The 24,390-nt window shown below is 33.0% G+C and overlaps 2 protein-coding genes across 2 annotated transcripts; one reads left to right on the plus strand and one right to left on the minus strand.

The window, feature by feature from the left end:
• Positions 1–590: 590 nt before the first annotated feature.
• On the minus strand, positions 591–18,336 carry LOC111046439 (mitochondrial folate transporter/carrier). Its single transcript, XM_022331988.2, has 7 exons — positions 17,835–18,336; positions 14,418–14,568; positions 13,401–13,538; positions 9,894–10,008; positions 7,898–8,011; positions 5,875–6,020; positions 591–994 (listed from the first exon to the last, which is right to left on the minus strand). Exons 1-7 carry the CDS (start codon positions 17,986–17,988, stop codon positions 865–867), a joined length of 948 nt encoding a protein of 315 aa, XP_022187680.1. The 5' UTR covers positions 17,989–18,336; the 3' UTR covers positions 591–864.
• A 187-nt stretch (positions 18,337–18,523) lies between these two features.
• On the plus strand, positions 18,524–23,977 carry LOC111046438 (survival of motor neuron-related-splicing factor 30). Its single transcript, XM_022331987.2, has 6 exons — positions 18,524–18,854; positions 20,096–20,225; positions 20,538–20,664; positions 22,101–22,238; positions 22,707–22,833; positions 23,692–23,977. The coding sequence occupies exons 1-6, from the start codon at positions 18,801–18,803 to the stop codon at positions 23,827–23,829; spliced, it is 714 nt and encodes a 237-aa protein (XP_022187679.1). The 5' UTR covers positions 18,524–18,800; the 3' UTR covers positions 23,830–23,977.
• The last annotated feature ends 413 nt before the right edge of the window (positions 23,978–24,390 follow it).

A 24,390-nucleotide genomic window follows, 5' to 3' on the forward strand; every position in this document is an offset into this window, starting at 1 on the left:
CCCAAAACGTTCGATAAAGAAACCTTTTTAGTTAAAAGTGAATCTTTTTAGGAAAAAGATCTACTAGTTAGAAGAGGTTTGAACATTTTTGAAAAACCAGAGCTTCATTGGTCACCCCGCCAATATTGAACCCACCAGGGATGGATATCATCATTTCATGGCAAATAATGTGGTTCTTACTAGTGTGCATCCATCTCATCAAACGTCATGTGTTTGCTGAAAATGATGAACCAGTTTTAGAAGGGCTTATAACTATGCAACATCCAAAGTATCACCATACAAGTGAAAACATATCAACACTTCCCTTGTTCACATTCGAAAAATTAACTTTGATCCTCATCCACCGAGTACATCCACCACAGATTACTGAACAATGTTTCTTATAGTTTTTTTATGCGTTTCTGTGTCTTAAAGTGAGAGGGTGCATGGGTGCACACATTAAAGCTGAGCATCAGCGTATATACTCTCATCGCATATATAGAGTAAAGGTAATAGAAGTGGACTAATCCACTCTATGGCAAATTGTCATGCTTCTATAAGCCCTTAGGCTGTATTTCAAGTAAAGTGGATTGTAATAATTGACTATAGACTTGATGCATTCACATTTTAATTTATTCAATAATCAAACAGAGCATATTTACAAGTAATTCGAGAATCTTTGGAATAGCTTAGAGTAACTGGTTGAATTAAATTACTACTGCTTTTCTATCCAATGCGGAAACTCGATTTCAAAAGTTTGTGAAATATCATATTTACGGGCTTACTGTATTGACGTCGTGAAACTTTCTACACATATAATACGATGATGGAAACATTGATAAATTATTATTATAATCGATAAGAAGAAATTTGCAGTGGTAGGGCCTAGTCCGAGCGCCTCTTAAGCAAATACCGAGATACATTTTCATAGATTGTAAATGTAATCATAGTGGCTGGAACAACACGTGTCAGGTTAGGAGTCAAGCCTTTGTAAAACCCCTCAACACCTTCAAACCTGTAACCGACCAAACATATTATTTGCAGATCATTTAGATTTGCTTCTTATTTATTCAAACTAGATTTCAGAATCCAACGTTGTTCTAAATATAGAGTATTTTCTAATTTAGCAAAGTTTTTCAGACAGGTAAAGCTCTGTAAGATAAATTCGTTAAATAAAAAAATATTCAAAATTCAATGATAACTGAATGTTACCTGTTCAACAGGACAAAATCGTTCGGCCCAGTTTGAATTAAATCTGACAGGTTCAAACGCCGATTATAAGTTGACACATAGAAAAGAACCTTTCAAAAAGATTGAATTGAAAATGTTCAATATGAAAATACATAATAGTGTGATATGAGCTGACATTGGTGGACGTTCCAAAAAATTGCAGCAAGTGGCATAAGGGAAAACCCACATTCTTCAAGGATCTGCCATTAATAGCTTTCGGATCTTCGGAGTCAAAGATTGAAAATAATAAGATTAACTCAATGTTCTCATAAATTCAAGGGAGAGGGATATGCAACGAAGAATCATAAGTCTCATGCTTATGATTTGCGATACGAATAGTGTAATTTTGAGAAAGTAGTAAATGGTAAGGATGTAATCAACAGTTATAGGAATTATTCGAGTTATTAAATTAAATATAACATAAAAATCTCTTAATACACTAGTGAATATAGAGCGAATTGTCTCAAAATCTCATTGAAGAAAATTTGAGAATGGGACATTCAGAATCATTCGAATTAAGATTTTTGAAAAGACTCATTCTAGTTTGAGTGGAGCTTTTGCCACCCGTGGAAGAGCGGTGGTGGATGTCTAATTTAGAAAGGAAGTAATACGAAGCCAATAATTACACAATTCAAAAGCAGTTGTATCAAGTTATAAGTCGAATTTATATTCTTAGGATTTTCTTCTATTCTAACTTTAGAGTCTAAATTTTGTTAGGCAACATTTCATACTTGGTGTTTGTGAATTAGTACAAAAAACTCACCAAGAATTATCATGATATCAAGAGATAAATTTGAATGTTACTATTGAATATTCAATTTGAACATGGAAATAAAAATACCATAATTGACTGGGAAGAGATACATGAAAATTATTGAGTAAAGGAGTTCAGAAGTTTAGAGTCTTCACAATTTTTCTGTACTCTATAAACTAGAGATCACAATATAATAGTTAACAAAAATTGAAGTGCTTGACGTTGAATGCTGCTTTTTCAAAACAATCTCAATGATATAATCATCATGAGAAAGATTTTTCATCTGACCTATCAGATTTACTAGATAGTATCAACCTCCATAAAATTGTTAATCAATATAAAATCGAAGAGCATTCCATTATGTGAGAGAGACTAAAAATAACGAAGCTCCTGATGAGAAATAATGGATTGTATTAAATATTCCTCAAGTATTCACAAGTTAAAACTTTCTTCTAACAGAACAATCAAGATGAACGTTCCAATATTTTTGATGCTCCTTCTTCGAGCTATCAATGTTTAAATTAGCGAATACCAAAGAGTATCTAATCTAATACATTCCATTATTTCCATTAAATATTTATATCAAGTTTCAACCTATAGAACCCATACGAAAGACAGGATTTCTGTATAAAGCATGTACCACACAAACAAATATAATTTATTACAATAATTATCAGCAATAAACTTGAAATATTTTTAATATACATAGCTAGATCAAAAAAATTTATGCAATTCATGACCAGCAGAAAAGAGCATTATTGTTTTATTACAATATTATGGATTTGATCAGATGATAATGAAACAAATGGACCAGCCACTTGGATGTGCATAGTGTCTTCAAACACATCAATTAGATATTCAATACAAATTACATTTATAGAAAAATATAATCAATCATCATACTAAACTACTCGTACACTAATTCATTATTATACAAATTATATCTATTGAAGTATTAAATTATTAAGTGATCTAAAGATGAAAATAAATAGCTTATCAAGAATATCACAACATAATCAATTTTGTACAAGTGTTATAATAATATGCACTCCAGAGAACAATTCAGTTATAATATTAGCGTTTGAATTTTGTTGAAACATTTTCAATTTTTTAATAAAGAAATAAATTATGATTTAAATTGTTTCTTCAAGTTATTGATATGAAAAGTCCCTGACGTCTTCACGGTTAAGAACGTATAAGTAATTATACAATCACGAACATCATTCAACCTTTATCCAAACTATAGGTGGTACTATACGAAAACGTAATGGATAAAATCGAGAAATATTATATGATAATTTAAACTTCTTAACAGAAGATATTCAGTGAAATTATGGATAAAGTTTGAAAATATTTGTACAACTTGGAAATTACTTTTCGCTTTCTATTAGAAGCAAGGTTTCTGAACACCTTACTTGATGTTTTTACACAGAAAATCTCAATCAAATGTAAAGGCTTAACTCAAGACAGAGATGATATATTGCATGAAATTAAAAAAAGCCAGTACCTTCAAGACATTCTTGGCCTGACAGAATATTATCATCATTTTATCAATTTCAAAATTGTTGACAGAATAATAATTATTCTGATTAAACTGTAATTTTTAGAACCTTGATATTCGTTCCAAGGGTTCTTGAACAATACTTTGCTTTCATCTTTGGGTATTACACCTTCAAATTTACGTAATAATCCAGTTCAAAGCTTCATTTTGCACATTTCAGTTTCATAAAAAGCAAATTATTTTGGGCCAGATCGCAAGGACTGTAGTTTCATGTCTATGGATTTTTCAAGAATCTGTTTCATTGTATTATGAGTAAACCTTAAGCTCAGAAAACATAGATAGATTGGAAATAATAGGGTTTTCAACAATTTCAACAGTAAAATAGTATATTACAAGCATAAAACATGATAGACAAATAACAAGTCAAACTGCTTCATTTGTTTGTTGAATTTCTCAATAACCTACATCAAACAAGATTTATGGGTCATTGATACAGTAATAATATTGAACTGTCAAATTAAATATGATATATTATTGTCAGAAATGGTTTAGTCCTCTCTTACTATCTAGATTTCTAGATGATATCAAGAAATAATAAAGAAAATTACACGATGAGTTCAAGACGATTCTAATAAGCTCTATTCGAATTGGGTAAATTAATTACAATGTAATTCTCTTTCAATTAATCAAAAATGGCATTTCTATAGAAGTTATTCCAAATAGCGATGACAAGAATTAATCCTTGAGAATCATTAGCTGACCAAATCTGATTCGAGAAATCTAACTAATTTTGTCATTGAAATTGAACGTTATAATAAGAATAGGCATTGAAATTAATTGAATTACACTTCATCATACCATAGCTATTCATTCGAAATTTAGATTACTGATGCGATGCATTGTGAGGTGAGCTCACACTTGAAAATTGCAACTTAGAGGATCACGGACTAATATTTCATACTTTCATTAAGATTGTTCTCATTACATTCCTTATTCAAATCTTGTGAGGAGGAACTCTGGTTTCAAACTTACATGATTGCACTACTTTGGGTAAGGATATACATATATATCACTAGATATAATCTAGTGACTAGTATTATAATAGATGCATTATTGTTCAGGGTTGAAAAGTAGAGAGTTTTAACTCCACTCAATAAAAAATGGACTCATTTCATTACATTGATACGTGAAAAAAAACAATATTCTAAGCAATATTAATGGAAATTATATTATGATCATCAACAGATTTATCACAGATTGAATGAATTACATACATATCAATATTACATACGATATCAAATAAATTTCATTACCCGCAGGATGGCTCATTTTATTTCACTTGTCATCAAAGAGATTCGAATATATTACATTAAATGAAACAAAAAAGTATATTGTAACACAAACTACATTTTTTTTTCTAGCTAGAAATTTAATACTGAGACCTATTGATGTTAACTATCAGAATATTTAGATAAAATTAAGTAAGAATACCATTTTATTAAAAAATATTGAAATATCTATTAAATTCGAAAAGCATTTTTAGAAACGTATTCAAATTATTATCATTCCCGTATTTATGAACGTTACCTACAATATTCAACTTGAAATAAGGGATACTCGTTATTTTTATTCATATGATTTGCAATTTTTACTGAGATCTAACAAACTTGAAGGATCAATTCACTTGTACTTGAAAAGATCTACTCGCTAACCTTAGTTAGTCTTGATTGATTTTAACTAAGTTAAAATCATTATTTCAATCACTATTAACAAACAATCTATGGATTGATTTTAACTTTGATAACCTACACAACCAATCAAGTGACAATAAGTTATAATATTTATCGGAAACTATTATTGAATATTATAAATCATTATCATACTTGTATCTTTGTTTTAAGAGTCTATATTTTAGTAAATCATGTTTGGGATAAACGATTGTCACATGAAAAGTCCAATTCAGCCAGCGTTCTTTTTTTCAAATACCCTCAATTGAATACGTTCATAAATACGGGTTGGAGACAACACTCCCTGATTACAAAAAATCACTCCACTTGATTTCCAGTTCAAGTTCTACAATGAATGTACTTGCAAGAAACACCTGCATGCTTCTATAACTGTAAAATCTATTTGAAAATTGAATTGTACATAAGTATGCGTTCGATATAAATAGTAAGAGAAATGCGCGTTGTTGTGCGGAGCCATTTGGTGATGACATAATTATAACTTAGAACTTAGTGACAATTGGGTGTCAGAAGATATGCACGGAGTGAACATTACCAGTAAACCACAACAACAGAGTCAGCTATCGGTGAACTTCTCGTAAATGAGAAGCACGACACAGATATTTGGCATAACATGAAGTAGATAGGGTATTAAGCCTTTATAAAATCCACGAGCGCCTTCGTACCTCCAAGTCTTGTTGATGCAGTCAAGCGTGCCCGCGTAGCCGCCGCGGTGGTCTTGCAGGCGCGCGCGCACCACCTGGTAGGGGTAGGTCAGGGCGGCCGCCAGCAGCTTAGACACCGCCGCGAACATCAGGTACTCTGATGTGCCCTGTACATCGCAATCAAACCATCACTTTACACACTAAACACAGCAAAATAACTGGGAATCCATTCATCGTTCATCGAATAGATCCTTTCGATAGATAAAGATAAAGCATAATAAATAATGATAAAATAAAAGGATAAAACAATAATTATCTAGTCCACTCAATAACTCCATTTGAAATGAGTAGATAAAAGAAACGAGTCAACCCATAGATGATTATTTTATAGGAATACTTTAAAGTTTTCAGTTGATTAGATTAAGGGTGTGATTTCACATTGAATTCGTATACGTGCAAGTCACGTCAGTTCATGCATGAGCCGAAAAAGAAAATCTGGAAAGTGCGATTGAAACACGCTGTGATTTGCATGTAGCTGCTCACACTGAACGCAAACAGCAAGTGAACACATTCAGTGTGAGTGTTCCTTTGCTATTTTCAGATTTTGTTTATCATCTGCGCGCTTGGTCATGCTTAATCAAGCGTACACTTGCACATATAAGCAACCAATGCAATCACACCCTAAACATCTATTTTCCAAGACACGACATATTTTGGCCAATAAAAGTATGTCTTTTTCAAGTGCCAAGAACATCCCATTGGTCCTGACTAAAGGTTCTTAGATTTTCATTGCCCATTAATGGAGCTTGAAATCCGCATAATTCACAGAAACATGTAGAGTTTTTAGAAAAACTTTGAGAATATTAGTTTATTTAATTGAAAAAATATACATTATATGAGAAAATAGCCACCATGGTAGGAAACGCTTGTAAGGAGATCAATGTGCACACCAAGTTCGTATCACCTCCCCAACACAAGGGGCACAAATAAAACAGTATAGATTTGGAAACCTTCAACCAATAAGTTATTAAAATACTCAAACATGTGAAAATAAACACAATAATTATAACAAGACATGAATATTGTATGGGTTGAATTATTTATTTATTTTTAGAACGAAACTGACACTATAGGAAGGTCTCGTCTTTTCTGCATACCAGTTTCTCTAGTTGCTTTAGAAAGATGTTGTGTTCTTTAAGTTACAATATCGGGGACCGAGCTTCGCTCTGGAGTACAAAAGCATAAAAAATGTATTACGAAAGAAGAAATTATAATAGCATTCACACAGAAATTTTCTATCTAATCACAGTAAATTGAGATTAATTCCCAGAATAATGCAATAATTTCCCTCACAAAGGCATAGTTGCACAAAAGCTGGTTAAATTTTTATCCTGATTAACTTCACGTGAACCAAATCAGAGAAGACCATTTCAAAAAGATGGATCTACTGGAATTAATCAGGATTGAAAATAGCCCGGCTTTTTTGCAACCGGCACTTAGTACCTGATTGAATGATTACAAAAGTTCAACAGCTGTCATAATTTTGACACAGTCCCACACACATGAACTCGCTCACTCACTTCCATCACCAACAGACGACGAAATAATTATTATCATCTGTTTTCCCTAGGATGAATAATAATTATCCTTTTAATGTCCTTCAGCGTGTTTTCTCAGGGATGAGACCTAGTGCAATCGAATCTTTATATTATAAACCTACTATGTTCTGAGTTTAGTGAGAATCGTTAGAGCCGTTTTCGAGATCCGGTGAAATACAAACATATTAACATCTAAACATTCAAACATATAAACAGAAGTTGCTCGTGTAATAGTATAGGATTCCAATTATTTTTCAATAAATCAAACTTATTAATAATGAACATAACCAAAATGACTGTGGTTAGCCCAGTGACTTCGTCAGTGACAATTACAGCAGTTTAGCTATGATAAAATAAGAATAACGCAGTTTTGAGAGGGAATTTGTAAGACCTAAAAGAGCTGTTGATATGTAGTTCAACGTAAGATGAGGTATTTATTTACTTACCAATTTGGTATCGATGGGAAGATTTCTATACTGGTTGTAGAAATTCTTCATTTCTTCATAAGTCATAAACTGCAAAGCACCATGAGAAACACCAAACATTCCAGGAATAAAGCCCTGAAACAAATAACTATGATATAATATACGTACAGCACCAACACAAAAGATACATCAAAATTTAAGTTATGAAATTCTATACAAGATAATAAATGATCACAATAATAATAGGAATAGCATAATGAAGAATGAAAGCTATTATTGGGATGTATTAGACAATCAAAATTTTAAATCTACAGCATTGAACTGACACTACGAGTATTATTAACATGTTTTCCAATTTCTAATGTGTTTTATGCTAACACTAAAGTAACTTAACAAAACACTCCAGTTTATAACAAAATCTGAATCAAATGAAGGTTGAACATTAGTATGTTAAGGTGAATAAAATCGGTATAAATATTACAAAATAGTTAAAGCATGTAGAACTTTAGAATCAATAACATACTACTGGAAATTTAATCGAACCACTAATAATACAAGACTGGGTTAGTACCAATGGAATTGGATCAATCATCATGATAATAAACAACTCTTACAATGATGAGCAATAGTGCGGTAGGTTTATACATTATGATTAGAATGATAAAATTAAATTTATTTTATGAACAACGAAGACCCAGAATGGAATGTTTCAAGCACAAATGTAGCTGAAATAATACTAAACTATTAATAGTAGGTCTAATAATATGGAGAGATTCATTCAAAACACCTCATACATACCAGCCTTCTTTCACCATAAAAATGGCAGAATTTTCACCCCACAAACCAGCATTACTTTCATCCTGTTATCACACTTACTTCATTTTCAATACAATTCCATTCCACGCTCAACTCAAACATAAAAAACAGAAAATTCTGGAAAATTGCATCAACTTCATCCATTATTTCAGGATGCACCGTTACAAAGGTAAGTTATCTCCAATTGAACTGAATTTTCAAATATATACAAAAATCAAAGATTATATTTCAGATTGAACCAAATACAATGAACTTCTACAGAATCTGTGATCTGGATGTAAACATTATTCTTATTATAGTCTCTTGCATAGTTTTCTAGCAAAATTCCAAAATGGAAGGAAGCCTGAGATATTTCAATTATTAATTACATACAAATTCACAATAGATATTGGAACTTTAACATAAAGTTACATCAATTCTCGTGATTCATTTCACATTTACCTGACTTGTATACTTACACATATAATTAACTCGTATTTCTTTCCCAAAAAAGTTCAACAGCATTTATTTAGCTATTATTCCATATAGGTAGCTATTGTTTAGACAGTTTTTTTATTTATATCACACAGAGAAAGTGACTATATGTAAGTGGTCAGCGTAATATCTAATCGTTGAGATGAGTGACGAAACTAACGGCCATTGGGAAGGTCTAAGCTTCAGGCCAGCAAAATAGATAAAATTAAACAATAAAATTGGTAACTTGGTATCTCAATTTTGGATTTCATTAGATATCGATCACTAACTATTCACAACCTTTATCCTGTTGCTCACATACGATTTTATCTTGCAATAAATTCAATTCAGTACATTTTTACTTTTAATTTACGTAGTTCACAATACTTCTAAACCCCAGCAGATACAAAATGTTTCACCCAATTCGGCAATCATATCTGACATCATTATTCATCTATAATCTACACATTCAATGAAACACTAATCCTTATTAGATTTCTTTAAATTAAATCTATTTCTTATTAGATTGAAAATGAGTCAACAATGAGATGGATTACAAAAAAACTTAAGCTGAATACAGAAATATCAGTCATCCATTCATTATCTAATCAAAAATCCTATGGATAATGCTTACAACAATGTTTGAAGTCAGTCAATTTGTAAATTAATCCTAGATGATATGAATGAAAACGAGTTAGTCGGTTCCAATGAACTAAACACAGTTCCGAATGAGTTGACTTTGGCTCACCTTATACAAACCTCGAATGCCCTCCACTCGATAAATTTTCGACAGAGCGTCGACCATTCCAGAATATTGCTTACCGCTAGCAACATCCGACTCGCTACCGTACTGAAGACAAAGCCTAGAATAGAGGATACACCAGCACATAGTAACAGAAATGAAAATCACCAACATGTCACACATCAGCCACGGAATCCAATTCAATATTTCAGTCGACGGCGATGGATGTATACACAATCATAATGTCTCATTTCAGAGCTCAAATTCGATATCCGATAAATTTATAATGTTCGGTTGCACCAAAGAGGATATACATGTAAAGATTAGATTGGATTCTAATTTTCTATGGTTGCTCTAAGCAAGAACACTTTCCATTCGGGTAGGGTTCAATTGGGAAATCAATTTCGACAGGATAGATAATGTACGATATGTGTTATTTACTATTGTAAGGGTGAGAATTTCGTAGGATTACATAGTAATTTCATTATGCCAGTAATTTACGTGTTTTGTACAAAATCATGATCAAATTAGTAGTCAGAAAATCTTTGTTAAGCTAATATCAAAATATGATGATGTTAAAATATTGATGTAATCGAATGAAAATAAAATTGATTCTTCTACAAGATCTAAGAGTATGTTCAATTATAGTTCGAGAGATATTAATTTTTAAATAGAATAGAATGTCTTTTATATTAGATAACGTGGCGAAGATGGGACAGTAATGTCCACTCTACCACTTAACCACAAAGAACCTAACCATGAAGAAGGGAAACCAGATTCTCCTTGCACAGTTTGTAGCATGGACAGAGTAGTGGAGCAGTGGAGTAAGCGTACTGCGCACAATTGGATGCTGACACAAAAGTAGGGAGAATGCTGTTAGGTAGTGGGAGTGATCAGTGAAGGAAAGAGCATCGGGCCTCTCTGTCTTCGAGAAAGAGCCGTGTAAAAAGTAATATCTCTCGGACTATAGTGATTATTCGTGATGTGCAGTGATAAGTAAGAATCTGAAACATTTTTCTTGTTAAATTGAATACCTAATAAATTGTATTAAATTCTTCAAATAATTCTTTCGTTCATTGACAACCGTTTGAGAAATTCAATAGTCAATAAAACTTGTAACTTGCTCTTAGGCTCAACTCACACTTACACGACTCAGGTCAAGAAGAGACTCGACTCTAGTCGAGAGCATGTGTTTCCAAATGGTGACACTCAGACCAGTCGATTCTAGTCTCCGCGACTGTCACCATTTGAAAACACATGCTCTCGACTAGAGTCGAGTCTCTTCTCGACCTGAGTCGCGTAAGTGTGAGTTGAGCCATACTGAGCGAAAATATGTGAGATGAATTTGGTCTACTGTACATAATGACATAACATTTTGGAATAGAAGAAGTTTGAGGCAATTTTTTCTGTTCTATTGCTCCGTTAAATTGTATTTCAACCGAACAACATATATAAATTAACAATCCAGATGAAGATTGTAATCAGACTACCATACAAAATAAAATAAGCATTTACAACTACTTTGATAGAGATTCTTAACATATTAATGAAATTTGGATTTTACCAATAGATTTACTACACTTAATGATCGGTATTACACAACTTAAAATGAATCCGTTGATTTATGAATTGTGTTATTTTTCCTACAATAACTATAAGCATAGAGAAACAATAGGGTAAGTAGATATCCCATGGTATAGGGAATTTATGTCGCAACTTTTACTGTTATCTCAAGCCGATTACTGTCGATTATTGTCAATTTTTACTGTTTTGTTGGGGTGATAGTGTATGAACGGCACAATTTGAGTGACTACCAGCATCACATAGTTGCATAGGAAAGAACTACGTGAACTATCGGCTTGGGATAACAGTAAACGTTGCGACATAAACGCCCTATACCATGGGATATCTACTTATGTTATCGTTTCTCTATGCTATAAGCTATGGAATATAGTGAATACTTTCTGTAAGCTATGTTTCAAAGGCAATATTAAGTTGAATATGATTGATCTGACTCAGTAATATTTTGATAATGATTCCAATTAAATTTTTAATTCTCTTAAAGAGTTAAGAAAATAAAAGAAAAGCAGAGCATCTAATCATGCTATTGCATATATTAAGAATTAAGAATAAATAATATAATTACTAAGCGAATCCGTCAAATAAGTGAAAAGGAGTAAGATATAATAAGATTTGTTGTTGCGTAGAAAATGTGGAAAAATGTGAATTATGAAATTTTAATTTTATTAAAATTAATAAAATGCAAAATGTAATTTTGATTCCAAAAATTGCAAACTGAATTGAATGTTGAATCAAGGAACGTTGCACGACGGAGTGAAGTAATAGTAGTGAGTAGGTAGGTAGGTAGGTAGCAGCTCATCCTTTTTGGAATGATTTCGCGTAGAAACATTTATAATTTGATCAGAAGAATGCAAAAGCAGAGAAATCAATTTGTTATCAATGCGGTTTGTTTTAGCGTAAGCTGTAAACCTCAATCATTTTTGCATTTATATGAATGTATTAAATGAATAAGAAATAAATTTATTGATCTGCAAGTATTGCAACTTTTTTAAATTCTGCTTTACAGAAAACGATTTAAAATTCTCATATTTGTTGATTAAACTTTCTAACCTATTGAGAAGATATTTTTTCTAATGCACAATAACAACTCGAAATAAAAATTATCAATGAGCACGCAATGAACGCCCCAAATTGATCAAGTTTGTAAGGATTTATAAAGTTGAAATCACAGTGAGCTTACAGATTTATAATCACGACCGATATAAAATTCAACATTTTAATGAATTACTCAATTATTTTGCAAGCTTTGTGATAATTGGAATAACGTTGGCATTAGGATTCTATCATGTAATCACAACATTACCTCCATATTCAAAGGATCGTTCCTTGATAAATTAGAGGTAAAAACAAGCATTTATAACCATAAAACTGAAATGGAGACCAGATAATACCAAAATAGCAATTATGAAATACGTGACAGGATATGGAATAGGAAAACAGATCTATGAGATGAAAAACTATTTCTTCAAGGAACCAAGTTATTATAGATAGAATGGAATATATGCAATTGCTATTTTGGTATACGATAATTCAAGAATTTCTGTCATGTTCAGCGCACTGAGTGGGATTATGCAAAGTGAGACGAGTTCCACATCAATTAATGTTGATAGAGGACAACTAGCCTAACTGGAGAAAATTAAATTCAAAGATTTTCAATATACTTACATTGGTTCCATCATATTATCACAGCTTTACTTCTATATTCAAAGAATCGTACATTAAAAAAGCAATTTATAACTTAAAATACAAAAAACTGGAATAGCAGTTGAAATACATTGAGATAAATCTATCATGAAAAAATACAACTAGTTAAAATCTACTTTACAATTAGAGATAATTAATACTTGAACGACAAATGAGTGGGTATGTTGAGCAATACTGATACTGACTGTTTTGGATAGTATAATTAGGAGAATAGAACAGAACTATTACCTTGTTTTGACGACCCACACAGGATTGGTCATGACCAGCGTGAGAACGCCAGCCTCTGCGGCGGCAATCATGTGCAGTGTGGGTCCCAGTGGCGTTTTCGTATTGCCACCCTGAATCCAAGTCTTTATCGAACTGTAACTGAAATAGACATTTTCATGTTAGGCTACATTAGATTATAATTAACATTAACAACATAAATAAACAATAGAACTATTATTCCATTCTATCGCCTGCAATGAAAGGTTTGTTTGTTACACCATAGTCAGAAGCAAATAGCCGAACCAAAAACCATATTAAAAAAAACTGTATATAGCAGTGAGAACATTCATGTCTTACGCCATCCAGACATAAATTGCTATCAAATCAAAATCAAATTTTATTTCGCCACAACAGAAATAATAATCTTCAATACAAAGTTGAAAAAAAACATATAGATCAATATTTAAATATACACGAAAAACAACTTTGTCAAAACAAAATAGCATGTTTGGCGCTGCCTGCAAAACCGAAGTTTGAGTGCTGGCAGCTAGTATCGATTTTAATTTTCAATATAAAAGAATTGTTTGAGCAAAACACAAAAAAGAATACGGTACTTTATTTGTGGATACCTGTTTCACACATAATTGAAACACAATTGAACTTTTTAATTCACCATTTTGTAGTATAACATTCCATTATCTATACATTACTGTAATAGCTTCACTTTAATTTTCTTTTTACCACCTATATGATTGAGATTAGGGGCACGTCAGGTAAGGTAGGAGGGTGAGGTCAGGGTATCAGCGGAAAATCCGCTCAGTGTTTAACTCTATGAATATTCTTGTACTGAATACAGAGTTCTACAGAGTACTGAATACAGACAGCTTAAAACTGTCACTAAAAATAAATAACTAAGAATATCACAGTGAATACAGAAACATTACACGAGATAATAAAAATGACAGTAATGAGTTTCATCAGACCAAAATAACTATCAATTAAGTTATGTGAGTCAGTGAGTGACATGGGATAACTTACAACAAAAAGTAGAAGCCCCAAGCGCTTCCAGAGCCCCATACATTAGGCGTGACACCTTTGTAGAAGCCTTTGAATCCCTCTTGCTTCATTATGGTGGATAATGCACTTCGCATTCCATTGTACTGTGGGACGCTTGTTCGCCCATCACTTACTGCAACATAATTCACATTATTAAGTAGGTATCCAAAACAATACAAGTTAATTCTACACATCTCAATTATAAACATCTATAATTCAGCCTGATATTATTTTCTTGAATGAAATATAGTTGGGATATATTTGATATGGATTAAAGAAACAAGACGGGACCGCCGAAAACAATGGAAGGACAGGTAGAAGTTCTAGTAACCCTTCAGTGGTCGCCTATTGTTATTGAATTTCGACATTTTCGTAGTCTATTGTTAAGGTTTCCACTCTGAGGAATATTTTGGTGGACCAGTCTGGTTACTTAGAAGGAATTTCAGCTGTAAACCTGTGGTAGCATACCGTGATTGGATAATCACACACATTACTATCGATGATGAGTACAAATTTAGTCAAACGTACGTGGTGTGTAAAGCCCAAATCGATTTTTGGACGTACATTTGTTTGCCGTCCTTATAAATTCAACGAGATTGAATGGAACTTGACAAACACATGATACACATCATGTTTGCCAAGTTGTGTTTAATCGAATTGTATGTAATTCAAGCTGGTCTGTATACAGCTTATGAGCAAGTGGAGTTCATCAAATGAACCATTGGGAATAATGCAATATTACAAGTACTGGATCACTGACTTAGATTCAATAATATTGTAGAAAATACAAGTAACAGATGAAAGGTGCAAAGTAGAAATTAGTTGGTGCTACCAGCTACCAGCTAGAATTGACTTCAAGAAACCACACGGGGCCACTAATGAGGTTAATGAAGCGGAATCAGAGGACAATAAAGTATGCTAGTCGAGATTTAGAAAATGAACATTTTTGGAACAATAGCCCAGTGTAAAAGTAGCGCGGCCCCGTCTCGTTTCTTTTACCCATTGATCTTTATTAACAAGCTACAATAAAATTATTTATATTAGTTCCAAAAATATCATAGATTTATCAGGCTAACGTGACACAGCTATCACGCACATCACAGCTATCTACTATAGAAGATGGTGGAAAAGGACAATTGGTATTGTTATCACTCAGAAAACATATTAGCACTGTTATTATTCACTACTCACTCATGGTGAATTGAAAGAGTCAAGGATGCGCTCATTATTGAAAAGTTGATGGGGTGGTGGGGTTTTGAAAATCTATGGGAAATTTCGATTATTATGGTGGAGTACAGTGTGAGCAGCTACATACAATTCACAACGTGTTTCAATGGCTCTTTACAGATTTTGTTTTTCAGTTCATGCATGATGTGACGTGTAATTGCTCATAATATATTTGCATTCAATGTGATCAAAGTTATCATTCTTAAATTTTCTAAATAGACAAACCTGTTTGGAAAACCTTTCGTGAATGGCTACCCTAACAAAAACATTACTATTGATACCTAGGCTTCTTTACAATATTCGTACTATATGATTTAGAAATATTTTTGTTTTTAAGGAAAATATTTGTATACTTTGATATAAATTCGATGAAAGGTATTTAATTAGATTCAACAACTGGTTTGATAAACGTGAGTCACGGAGGTCCCTTAAAACCGTCAACGAGTTAAAATGGGATTACTTGAATACTTGAAGTCGTTGCCAATGACTGGGGTCTCTAAATAGGCAGTCTCAGAAAACTTGTCACATACATTAAACAAGCTGCATGGATATTCATGCTGTGGAGATGCAAGATTTGCAATAAAGGGACTCCTCTCTCAATTCCCTCGACGAGTAGATTGGTATTTCAATAAGTTTGTTCTTCACAATTGCGTAGAACCTAGAGTTTGGTTTGCCTTGTATCTGCTTGGGAAGACTGTTGAAGAATTATATAGCCTGTTTTGGAATGCTGTTGCAAGTCCAGCCAGTCTGCTGCGAGTTATCTCCAATGAGGCAGCATGTCTGGTATTGTATGCCTGTATATCACCCTTCTGTGAAGCAGATCCTGGTTTTCCTTTATGTACATCAGTGAGCGCACATAATGGCTGTACACAGTGAGGATTCCAAGACTCCTGAAGAGAGGCCGGCAATGATCCCTGGATTCTGAGGTCATTATACTCATGGTTTTTTCTGCAGCAGCAGAACATAATGGACGGCCGGTAAATGACCCCACAGCAGTAACCCATAGTTAATGTGGCAAATTGAATGGTACACCATGATGAGGCTGCTGTGGTCAACCAGGTGTCTCAGTTTTTGAGGAGATATAATGTTCTAGAAAAATTCCTGCACACCCGTTAAACATGATGATTCCAGCTCAACCTCCTGTCCTTCCAGAAACGTAGAACCCAACTGGTTCTTATGCAGCTGGATGACTCTTCAAAGAGCAGACTATGATGCTCATTTTATCTTCATTGAGCTTCAATTTGTTTGCAAGAAACCATAGCTTGGCCTCCTCAATGAGACTGGCAGACATTTCTCTTACCTGTTCGATGAAGGGGCCTCTGGACAACAAGGTGGCGTCATCCACAAAAAGTAGGCTACCGCTCGTGAAATCGTTTATAAGCAATATGAACAGCAGAGGGCCTAGAACTGATCCTTGTGATACACCATGCTCTACATTTTACAATTTTGAAGTGACACCACTCAGTTGGACCACTTGCTTTCTAAGTTCAAGGTAAGATACCACTGTCCCCAGGACTGTACTACCTAGACCATATATCTAGAGTTTTCCTATAACCTATAAGTATTTTTTGAGAAACGCAGTCAAAGGCTTTACTGAGGTCACATTGTGTGAGGGCAAGAAACTCGCCAATTTCAAAATAACTCAGGATAGGTATTCCCCGTCAATCGAACTTTATATACATCAAAATTTGAAAATGGAGAAATATACAATTCTAAAAGTTAATTCTATGACCACATGCACACTCTTTGTTGAACGCAAAAAAAATCTTGTTGATATGGTTGCATTCACACTAATGAGTTGCATTTTGGGTTTAAATGGTCAGCTGTTTTTATCTTCGTTTAATCTGAGGTGATTATATAAGCCTAACAGATAATAATATTTAAGCATCAAAATCTATAGCTTTAGACTGAAGCCTAATATTTTACAGTTCTTCTTTATAACACCTAGTAGCACTATTACATGATGCACGTGCATTCTATAAACAAACCGTAATTCGAATTGTTGCAATAAAACATAACATTGAACATTCTTTGCCAAGTTCTAAATTAAAACCAACGTCATGAGCCAATTTATTCAATTTTCATTAAGGAAAGCAGTGACTAGAATCTTTTGCAGAAGTGTTAAATTAATTTACTTTAGAATAGGTAAGTTAAAAAGTAAAATTCACTTACCAGCAAATCGAATTTTTATTAGATCAAGAGGATGAAGGATGAGAGTTGAAGTGACACCACCAGTTATGCCAGCTATTAAATGCTCATACTTGACATGTTTAAAAACTGTCAGTCCTGAATTTGAAGGTCCTGATGACGATTTCATCGTTGTCATTTTTGCTATCAAAAATTTCTAACCTTTAAAAATAAGTGCTTTATAAATCAGCTCACAGAGATTGCATCATTATCCCTTGGTATTACACTACTTCCATCATAAACGTTATTGTGAAAGGGCAGGTCGACATTACACAACATTTCAAACACAGAACGAAAAATGATGGATATAAACTAATAGCACAAAAGACTGAATAATGATAACAATAACTGACTAAACGCGAACAAAAATAATAAACTAGCAGAAGCAAAGACTAGCAGAAAACACACACTTCTTTCTTTCCGTTTCCAGCACTGTCCCCAACATTCCAAAATGTTCGATTAGCTTCTTTCTCTTCAAGGCGGAAGTGATTTTCATTCAGTCATTTCAAGGTAGCCGGAGAAGAAAAAAATATTATCTTCAAACGAAAATTATAAAAGATTTAAGAAAAATAAGCGAATATTTATGAGTTCATCCAATTGAAATTTTTTATCCATTTTTTTGAAGAAATTCCATCTAATACTGAACTAGTCTAAAATCTATTGTCTATGAAAACAAAATATCAGCTGATTCCATAAAACCACTCTATAATCAATATGATGTTCTATTCTATGATCCTTCCTTCTTTTTTATTGAGGAAGTCAGCCAAAGTACTAAACTCAATAATATTTCTATTCTGCATTAATTATAAATAATACATTTGAAGATAATACTAATAATTTGTTGAGTGTATAATCAGTTGAGTTATCAGAAACTAGAGGTACCACTGTATAAATATATGGATAATCTTTTTAATTGAAAGCGTATCGGTCTCTACACTACTAGTAAACAATATGGCCGAAAACCTCAAAGCAAATTTACAAAACTATGAGCTTCAACTTCAGCAAGTGAGTTAGAATTTTAATCAATTTTACTAGTTATATGTTTTTTATTTCAATATTCTTAAAACAAAAACCTAATAAAACTAGGCTATATATTTGCTACAATTTTGTTAGAATGGTTTACTCAATTCTGAGTTTGTTTTGTTCAACAAAAAGTTTGTTTTTTCATGATTAATATCTTTTCACATAATTTGTGTTTACTCTGTATATAGGACCCATTATGCTTCATAAGATGGAAAATCAAGACTTTATACAATAGTTTCAGCCCGTAGGCCTAATGTAATTACAAAATGTTATTAGGATATTTGGATATACTTCAGAATTGTTTTAACATCGCTCTTAAAGCTTGCAGTAAGCTTTAGTCGTTTTTACTTGATCGTCATCGAAATGCTGCTTTCCTGCCAGGTTCTTCTTCAAGTGCATAAACAAATGGCAGTTCGGGAATGTAAGGAGGATTGTCCAATAAATTATTGTTTCCAGCCATCAAAAGTAGCCTAATGAGGATTTGTTGTGTGTGGAGCAAAACGTTAGTACGGCCACCCTTAAAGGCCGTAACGCACATTCGCACCCACAATTGCTTGTAATTTCATAATGTTTCTAACATTCACATAACTGATTTGGCAATGAATGTCAACTGATTCAAAGCTTTTAGTACAGAGAAACCGTATTACAGCACGCACCTCACAGTAGGCGGAGTTCTCAATAGGTGGAGGCATTTAAAAATCACGCTAACAAATGTGAACTTGGATCCTATGGTTCCTCATGGATGTGCAAGTGATGATCGGCGACAGAGTTATTAAACTCGGTGCTTACTTGAAAAATACGCCTCTTAGTTCTTATCATATAACAAATGCAGTATTAACCTTTACTCAGGAAATGATAGACTAGTGTTTGTTATTAGAACCACATATGTTGAAGTAGGCTAATATAAATAATATACAATTTGGATGTTCTGGTCTTTTAACGACCACGGTTGTTTGGAGTCACTCTTAAACCGTGGAAGTGATGAAACTCAATTTTTAATCGAGCAATTACGTGTTCTGGAAGCATCTGAAAAAATAGTTCTATCTAAAAAATAACCCAAATACCGCTTATTTCATATTAGAAAGTCCATGACGTTTAGAATTATTAACGATGCGATACAACATTTGCCAGTGCAGACCTGGCTCAACTTTTCAACTTATGACAGAATGAAAAAAATTTCATTTATGCTATTTACTATCTTCAATGCTTTTTATATATTGTAGGTTGAAGCTGCTTTGACAACAGATCCTGATGATGAGGAACTTATGAAACTCAAGTCCGACCTTGAGGAAGTCATTCAGCTGACGGTAGAATTATTGAAAGCTCAAGTGCTTGAAGAAAAATCAGCACAAGGTGTGTACACTATTATTCTATTTTTCAGTTTCTAGGTTTCTATGATTTCAATGAATGCATATACAGACTTTTCTCCTTTAAGACTATTTCCATTTTGAGATTTTTGAAAATATAATCAAGTGCATGATTGTTCTAAAATATATGATTTAATCATGACTTCAGGCTTGTAAAAAGTTTTACTACGTGGTTTTTGTATGACACAATTTCCATTTGTTACAAAACATAAATGATTAACTAATAACGTTCTGTTGACAATAGTTAACTGAACGTATTGGATTTAATGTCAAGTAACAATAACGTCTTTTTTCTCAGATTCGGCTCCTACTTACTCAGGTATAGACGTTGACTCCGATGTAGAAGATGGTCAAGCAAGTAATGCTTTAAAACAGGACTGGAAGGTTGGAGATAGATGCCTAGCTCTTTGGACAGAAGACAATCAGTAAGTGTTGTAGCCATGAGAAAACAATGACAACTTATTTTGTCCTCTCATGCATTACGTTCACATATTTTCATTATTATTCTGGTTACTCTGTTTACAAGGTTGTGAAAGACCTATTAAGTGACTGGGTGCCATGTTGTGGAGTTCTGGCGAGGGCCTCAAATTGCCGCGTCTCGCAATCACATCGGCTCACTGTCGTTAGCTACCATTCTGTAGGTATTGTCAAACTCAATATGATTTTTAACTTGCATTGTTTCTTTATATTAACTTCAGTATTTTCATGTTCAAACTATATTATTCTTCTATATAATGCACTGATGAAATGATTTATTATAAATTAAATATATATTTTTTAAACTAATGTGTGGCAGAAGAGGATGCACGGTTCTGTCTAAAGTGATACTGTGGGATGTTAAGAGAAGCGAGACTCCTCATGGAGAAATCCCACCAATTTGATTTCTGATGTGATGTCTCCGAAAATCGCTTATTGAGCCCACAGCTGTGGCTATATTTCTTTACATACACAGCGCGATTTAGATTTAATACAGACAACAATAATACTAGGGGATCGATCTCTGCTCAGAACTACAGATGCACAGGAATTGAAATTTATAATGGAATAATTATTAAATCCTATCAACATTTAGTATACTCTTGAATCAATCACACTGACTCGCTCCCGCTCTCTGAGAAAAGATGTTTCTTGAACTTTCATTTTCAACTGAGAAAAGATGTTTCTTGAAAAATGATTTTGTCTCAGCATATTATCGCAGGGATGAAGCCCGGAGCAAACGATTTCTGTATCATTAACCTATATTAAAAATTCGTCAAGATCCGTTGCACATACAATCAATTCATAATAAAATTCATGCATACAGAAATTGTTGTAACGGAGCCGTGTCTTGAATGATGAACATCAACACATTTGTAGATTTCTTAGATTCATTACTTCTGGGTCAATGAACTGTGAAGAGTGGATACGGTTCTCACTCATAATAGGAATTAGTGCGGAAATATTAATTAGAAGACTGATTTTCACAACTTATACTTCTTATGAAGATTACTTATATGAATTTAAAGAAAGTTTTGAATAAGAAGAAAACATCAAATTTAAATCGGAGCGAATATTTCGAATTGCACAACATGAAGTGTTTTTAAATTTAGAGTTTTTAGATTTGATTGAACAATGTTGCAATATACATTAAAAACCCGTCTATCAGGTTTTCAAATCCATTGACGATTTATAAGTCTCAGTTCCATTCAATAATTACAATGTTGGTTTCATTACTATTTTGTTGTGGAACAATATTAAGTAAGATTGAAAGTAACATTATTGCAGCTAGGTATTGTCGAAATACTGTCAATAGCTCATCGCTATTTAATGAAGTTGGTATCCAAATGCTGTTTTATGATAATTCTGTCTATTGTTAAATCAGGTATTATGAAGCTGTAATCGAATCCATTGAAGGGGAAGAAGTGTCGGTCCTATTTAACCATTACAAGACCGTCGAAGTTACGTCGTTGGAATTTATAAAGGAACTTCCTAGATCCCAAGAAGCTGATGCCAAATCCAAGTAAGACAACTATCACTGTTCATTATAAAAATACTTACATTTTCTCTCATTTTGCAATTGGAGTGATCCATTTTTGTATAATTAATCGCCGAGTGCCATATTTATAATCAATTTATTAAGTTGGTGAACCAATCAGAACTTGAGACTATTCTAGTAGATTGAATAATTGCTATTGGATGCTAGGCAACAATTCATATTCAACCGAATGATGTTTGCATACGAACACTTGAAAATAATTTATAAATATTTCTCGTGAGACAACATATAACACGATATCATTCTACACTGTATTCTAGAGTCTTGTCTTAGTAAATAATTATAACGCTAGTCTTCAACTAGTAATTGGCATAGCTATCGTTGTTCAGTACCTGTTCATTTTGTTTCTGTAAAATAATCTCGTAACAGAAAATGATATTTTTTATTTCAAATGTAAATTATTTTCAATCTAATTTATTTGTTTTGTTGCAGAAAACAACCACAATCAAAGGTGAGAGAATACCAAAAGAAGAAGAAGCAAAAGAAATTGCAGAGGTACAAGCAGCTGGAAGAAGATAGAGAATCAGAGAAGAACAAATGGCTAGCATTCAGTTCCAAGGTAGAGAAATATTTTTTCGTATGATTTTTATGACTGTATCTTTTTTGATTTTTTGTGGTAGAGTTATATAGTCGTACGCAATTCAACTTTGCCTTTATCAAAATGATTACAAAAATTTTTCACATCAAAATTCGAAATTATTAAAAATCGTTGTGCAAACATTGAGTGGAAAACTGCCATGTTATGCGTTTGTAAATAATTCCTTTAAAAAGGATCCAATAGCCGGACATACTTGAATGTATATTTCTTTCAAAAAGATTCAGTCTGGAATAACTGTTTTTAGCTTGTTGAGCACCCAAATATCCAGAAGGTTGAGTGATAAAACGGACTTCATAGTCCCTAGTCAGCCTAATAGAGGTGTTTGTCATTTCACCCAACTCGACAAGTGGATAATAAAACCACAGTAATCAATTATATGTAGTTCCGGTTATATGGCGCATTACAGAATAATGAAACAAGAACATTACAGGAATCAAAAGAGCATAGCCATTAAGCACATTTTGAACAATTGTGGACTGTGGACACTAATATAATTATAGAGCATCTTGAAAAATTTCTGATTTTCAAAACTTTTCAATATTTATGGTGATTTGTTTCTCAACTTCTAGCTATGCTCAATTCAATATCACGATATTTTGGTGTACTGTGCTTTCATAGAATCCAAGTATATAAATCCATACTCAACCACAACTCGAACTTGCTGTTCAATTCTTGAATAGTTCAACATTTTTGGATAGTCCAATCTTAATTTGTGAATAGACAAAAATAATTGTGTGAATATGAGTGATTGAGTTCTAATTTTGTTTGTTCAATAAATATCAGTGTTTTAATATAGTTTAATTTGTTTGGTGTTGACAGAGTTCGAAGAAAGGCTTGATCAAGAAGAGCATTTTCGCGTCTCCGGACAACGTGAATGGCCGAGTTGGAATCGGGACGTGCGGCGTCAGTGGCCGAGGTATGACTGAATACACATCCGCCGAGAAATGGAGGAAGTAAACAATACAATAGTCACCCAATAAGTTGATCCAGTCTCTATTAAAACAAACATTTCTCGCTCTGGTGTTTCAATTGTATATATCATGACTGTAAATATCATTAACATGTAAAGTAAATCTTTAATAAACCATTTCATTTCTAGAATTCATCAATTGTTACAGTTTACTGGTAAAGATCCTACAATCATCATTAGAAAACAAACTCAGCCCAAACCTGTTGCTCTTCCGAATTTCGATAGAATATACTGTCCAAAATATATATATTGTCTGTGGCATGAATATTGATGTTGTAGAATTTTTCCATAATTCAAGAGACTTGAAATGTTGTCAAAAATCCACTTTATTTTCATAAAAATTAATATTAACTTACAGCTGGTGATGTGTAAGCACACACGAAAGTATTCTACTGTAAAATATTATTTTTTATTTAAATAAAGTGGATTTTGGGGCTGAGTGGGAATAGTCCAATAAGAACTCGTGAAAATTATATTTTCACTGCCACTTTTGTGGGAATTCACCTTTAGTCGACTAAATTCGTATCACTGAAAACCATAATTGAAAT

The sequence above is a fragment of the Nilaparvata lugens genome, chromosome 1 (genome assembly GCF_014356525.2).
Source record: "Nilaparvata lugens isolate BPH chromosome 1, ASM1435652v1, whole genome shotgun sequence".
NCBI classification, from domain to species: Eukaryota; Metazoa; Arthropoda; class Insecta; order Hemiptera; family Delphacidae; genus Nilaparvata; species Nilaparvata lugens.

Bases quoted from the DNA above. Each gene is read 5' to 3' on its own strand.
- LOC111046439 (XM_022331988.2), bottom strand. From the start codon at position 17,988: ATGACAACGATGAAATCGTCATCAGGACCTTCAAATTCAGGACTGACA. The intron at 14,569-17,834 runs GTAAGTGAATTT...ATTATGTTGCAG, and splicing joins AATAAAAATTCGATTTGCTG to TAAGTGATGGGCGAACAAGC. The intron at 6,021-7,897 runs GTAAGTAAATAA...TGCGATGTACAG, and splicing joins TTCCCATCGATACCAAATTG to GGCACATCAGAGTACCTGAT.
- LOC111046438 (XM_022331987.2), top strand. From the start codon at position 18,801: ATGGCCGAAAACCTCAAAGCAAATTTACAAAACTATGAGCTTCAACTT. The intron at 22,239-22,706 runs GTAAGACAACTA...GTTTTGTTGCAG, and splicing joins GAAGCTGATGCCAAATCCAA to AAAACAACCACAATCAAAGG. The intron at 22,834-23,691 runs GTAGAGAAATAT...TGGTGTTGACAG, and splicing joins GGCTAGCATTCAGTTCCAAG to AGTTCGAAGAAAGGCTTGAT.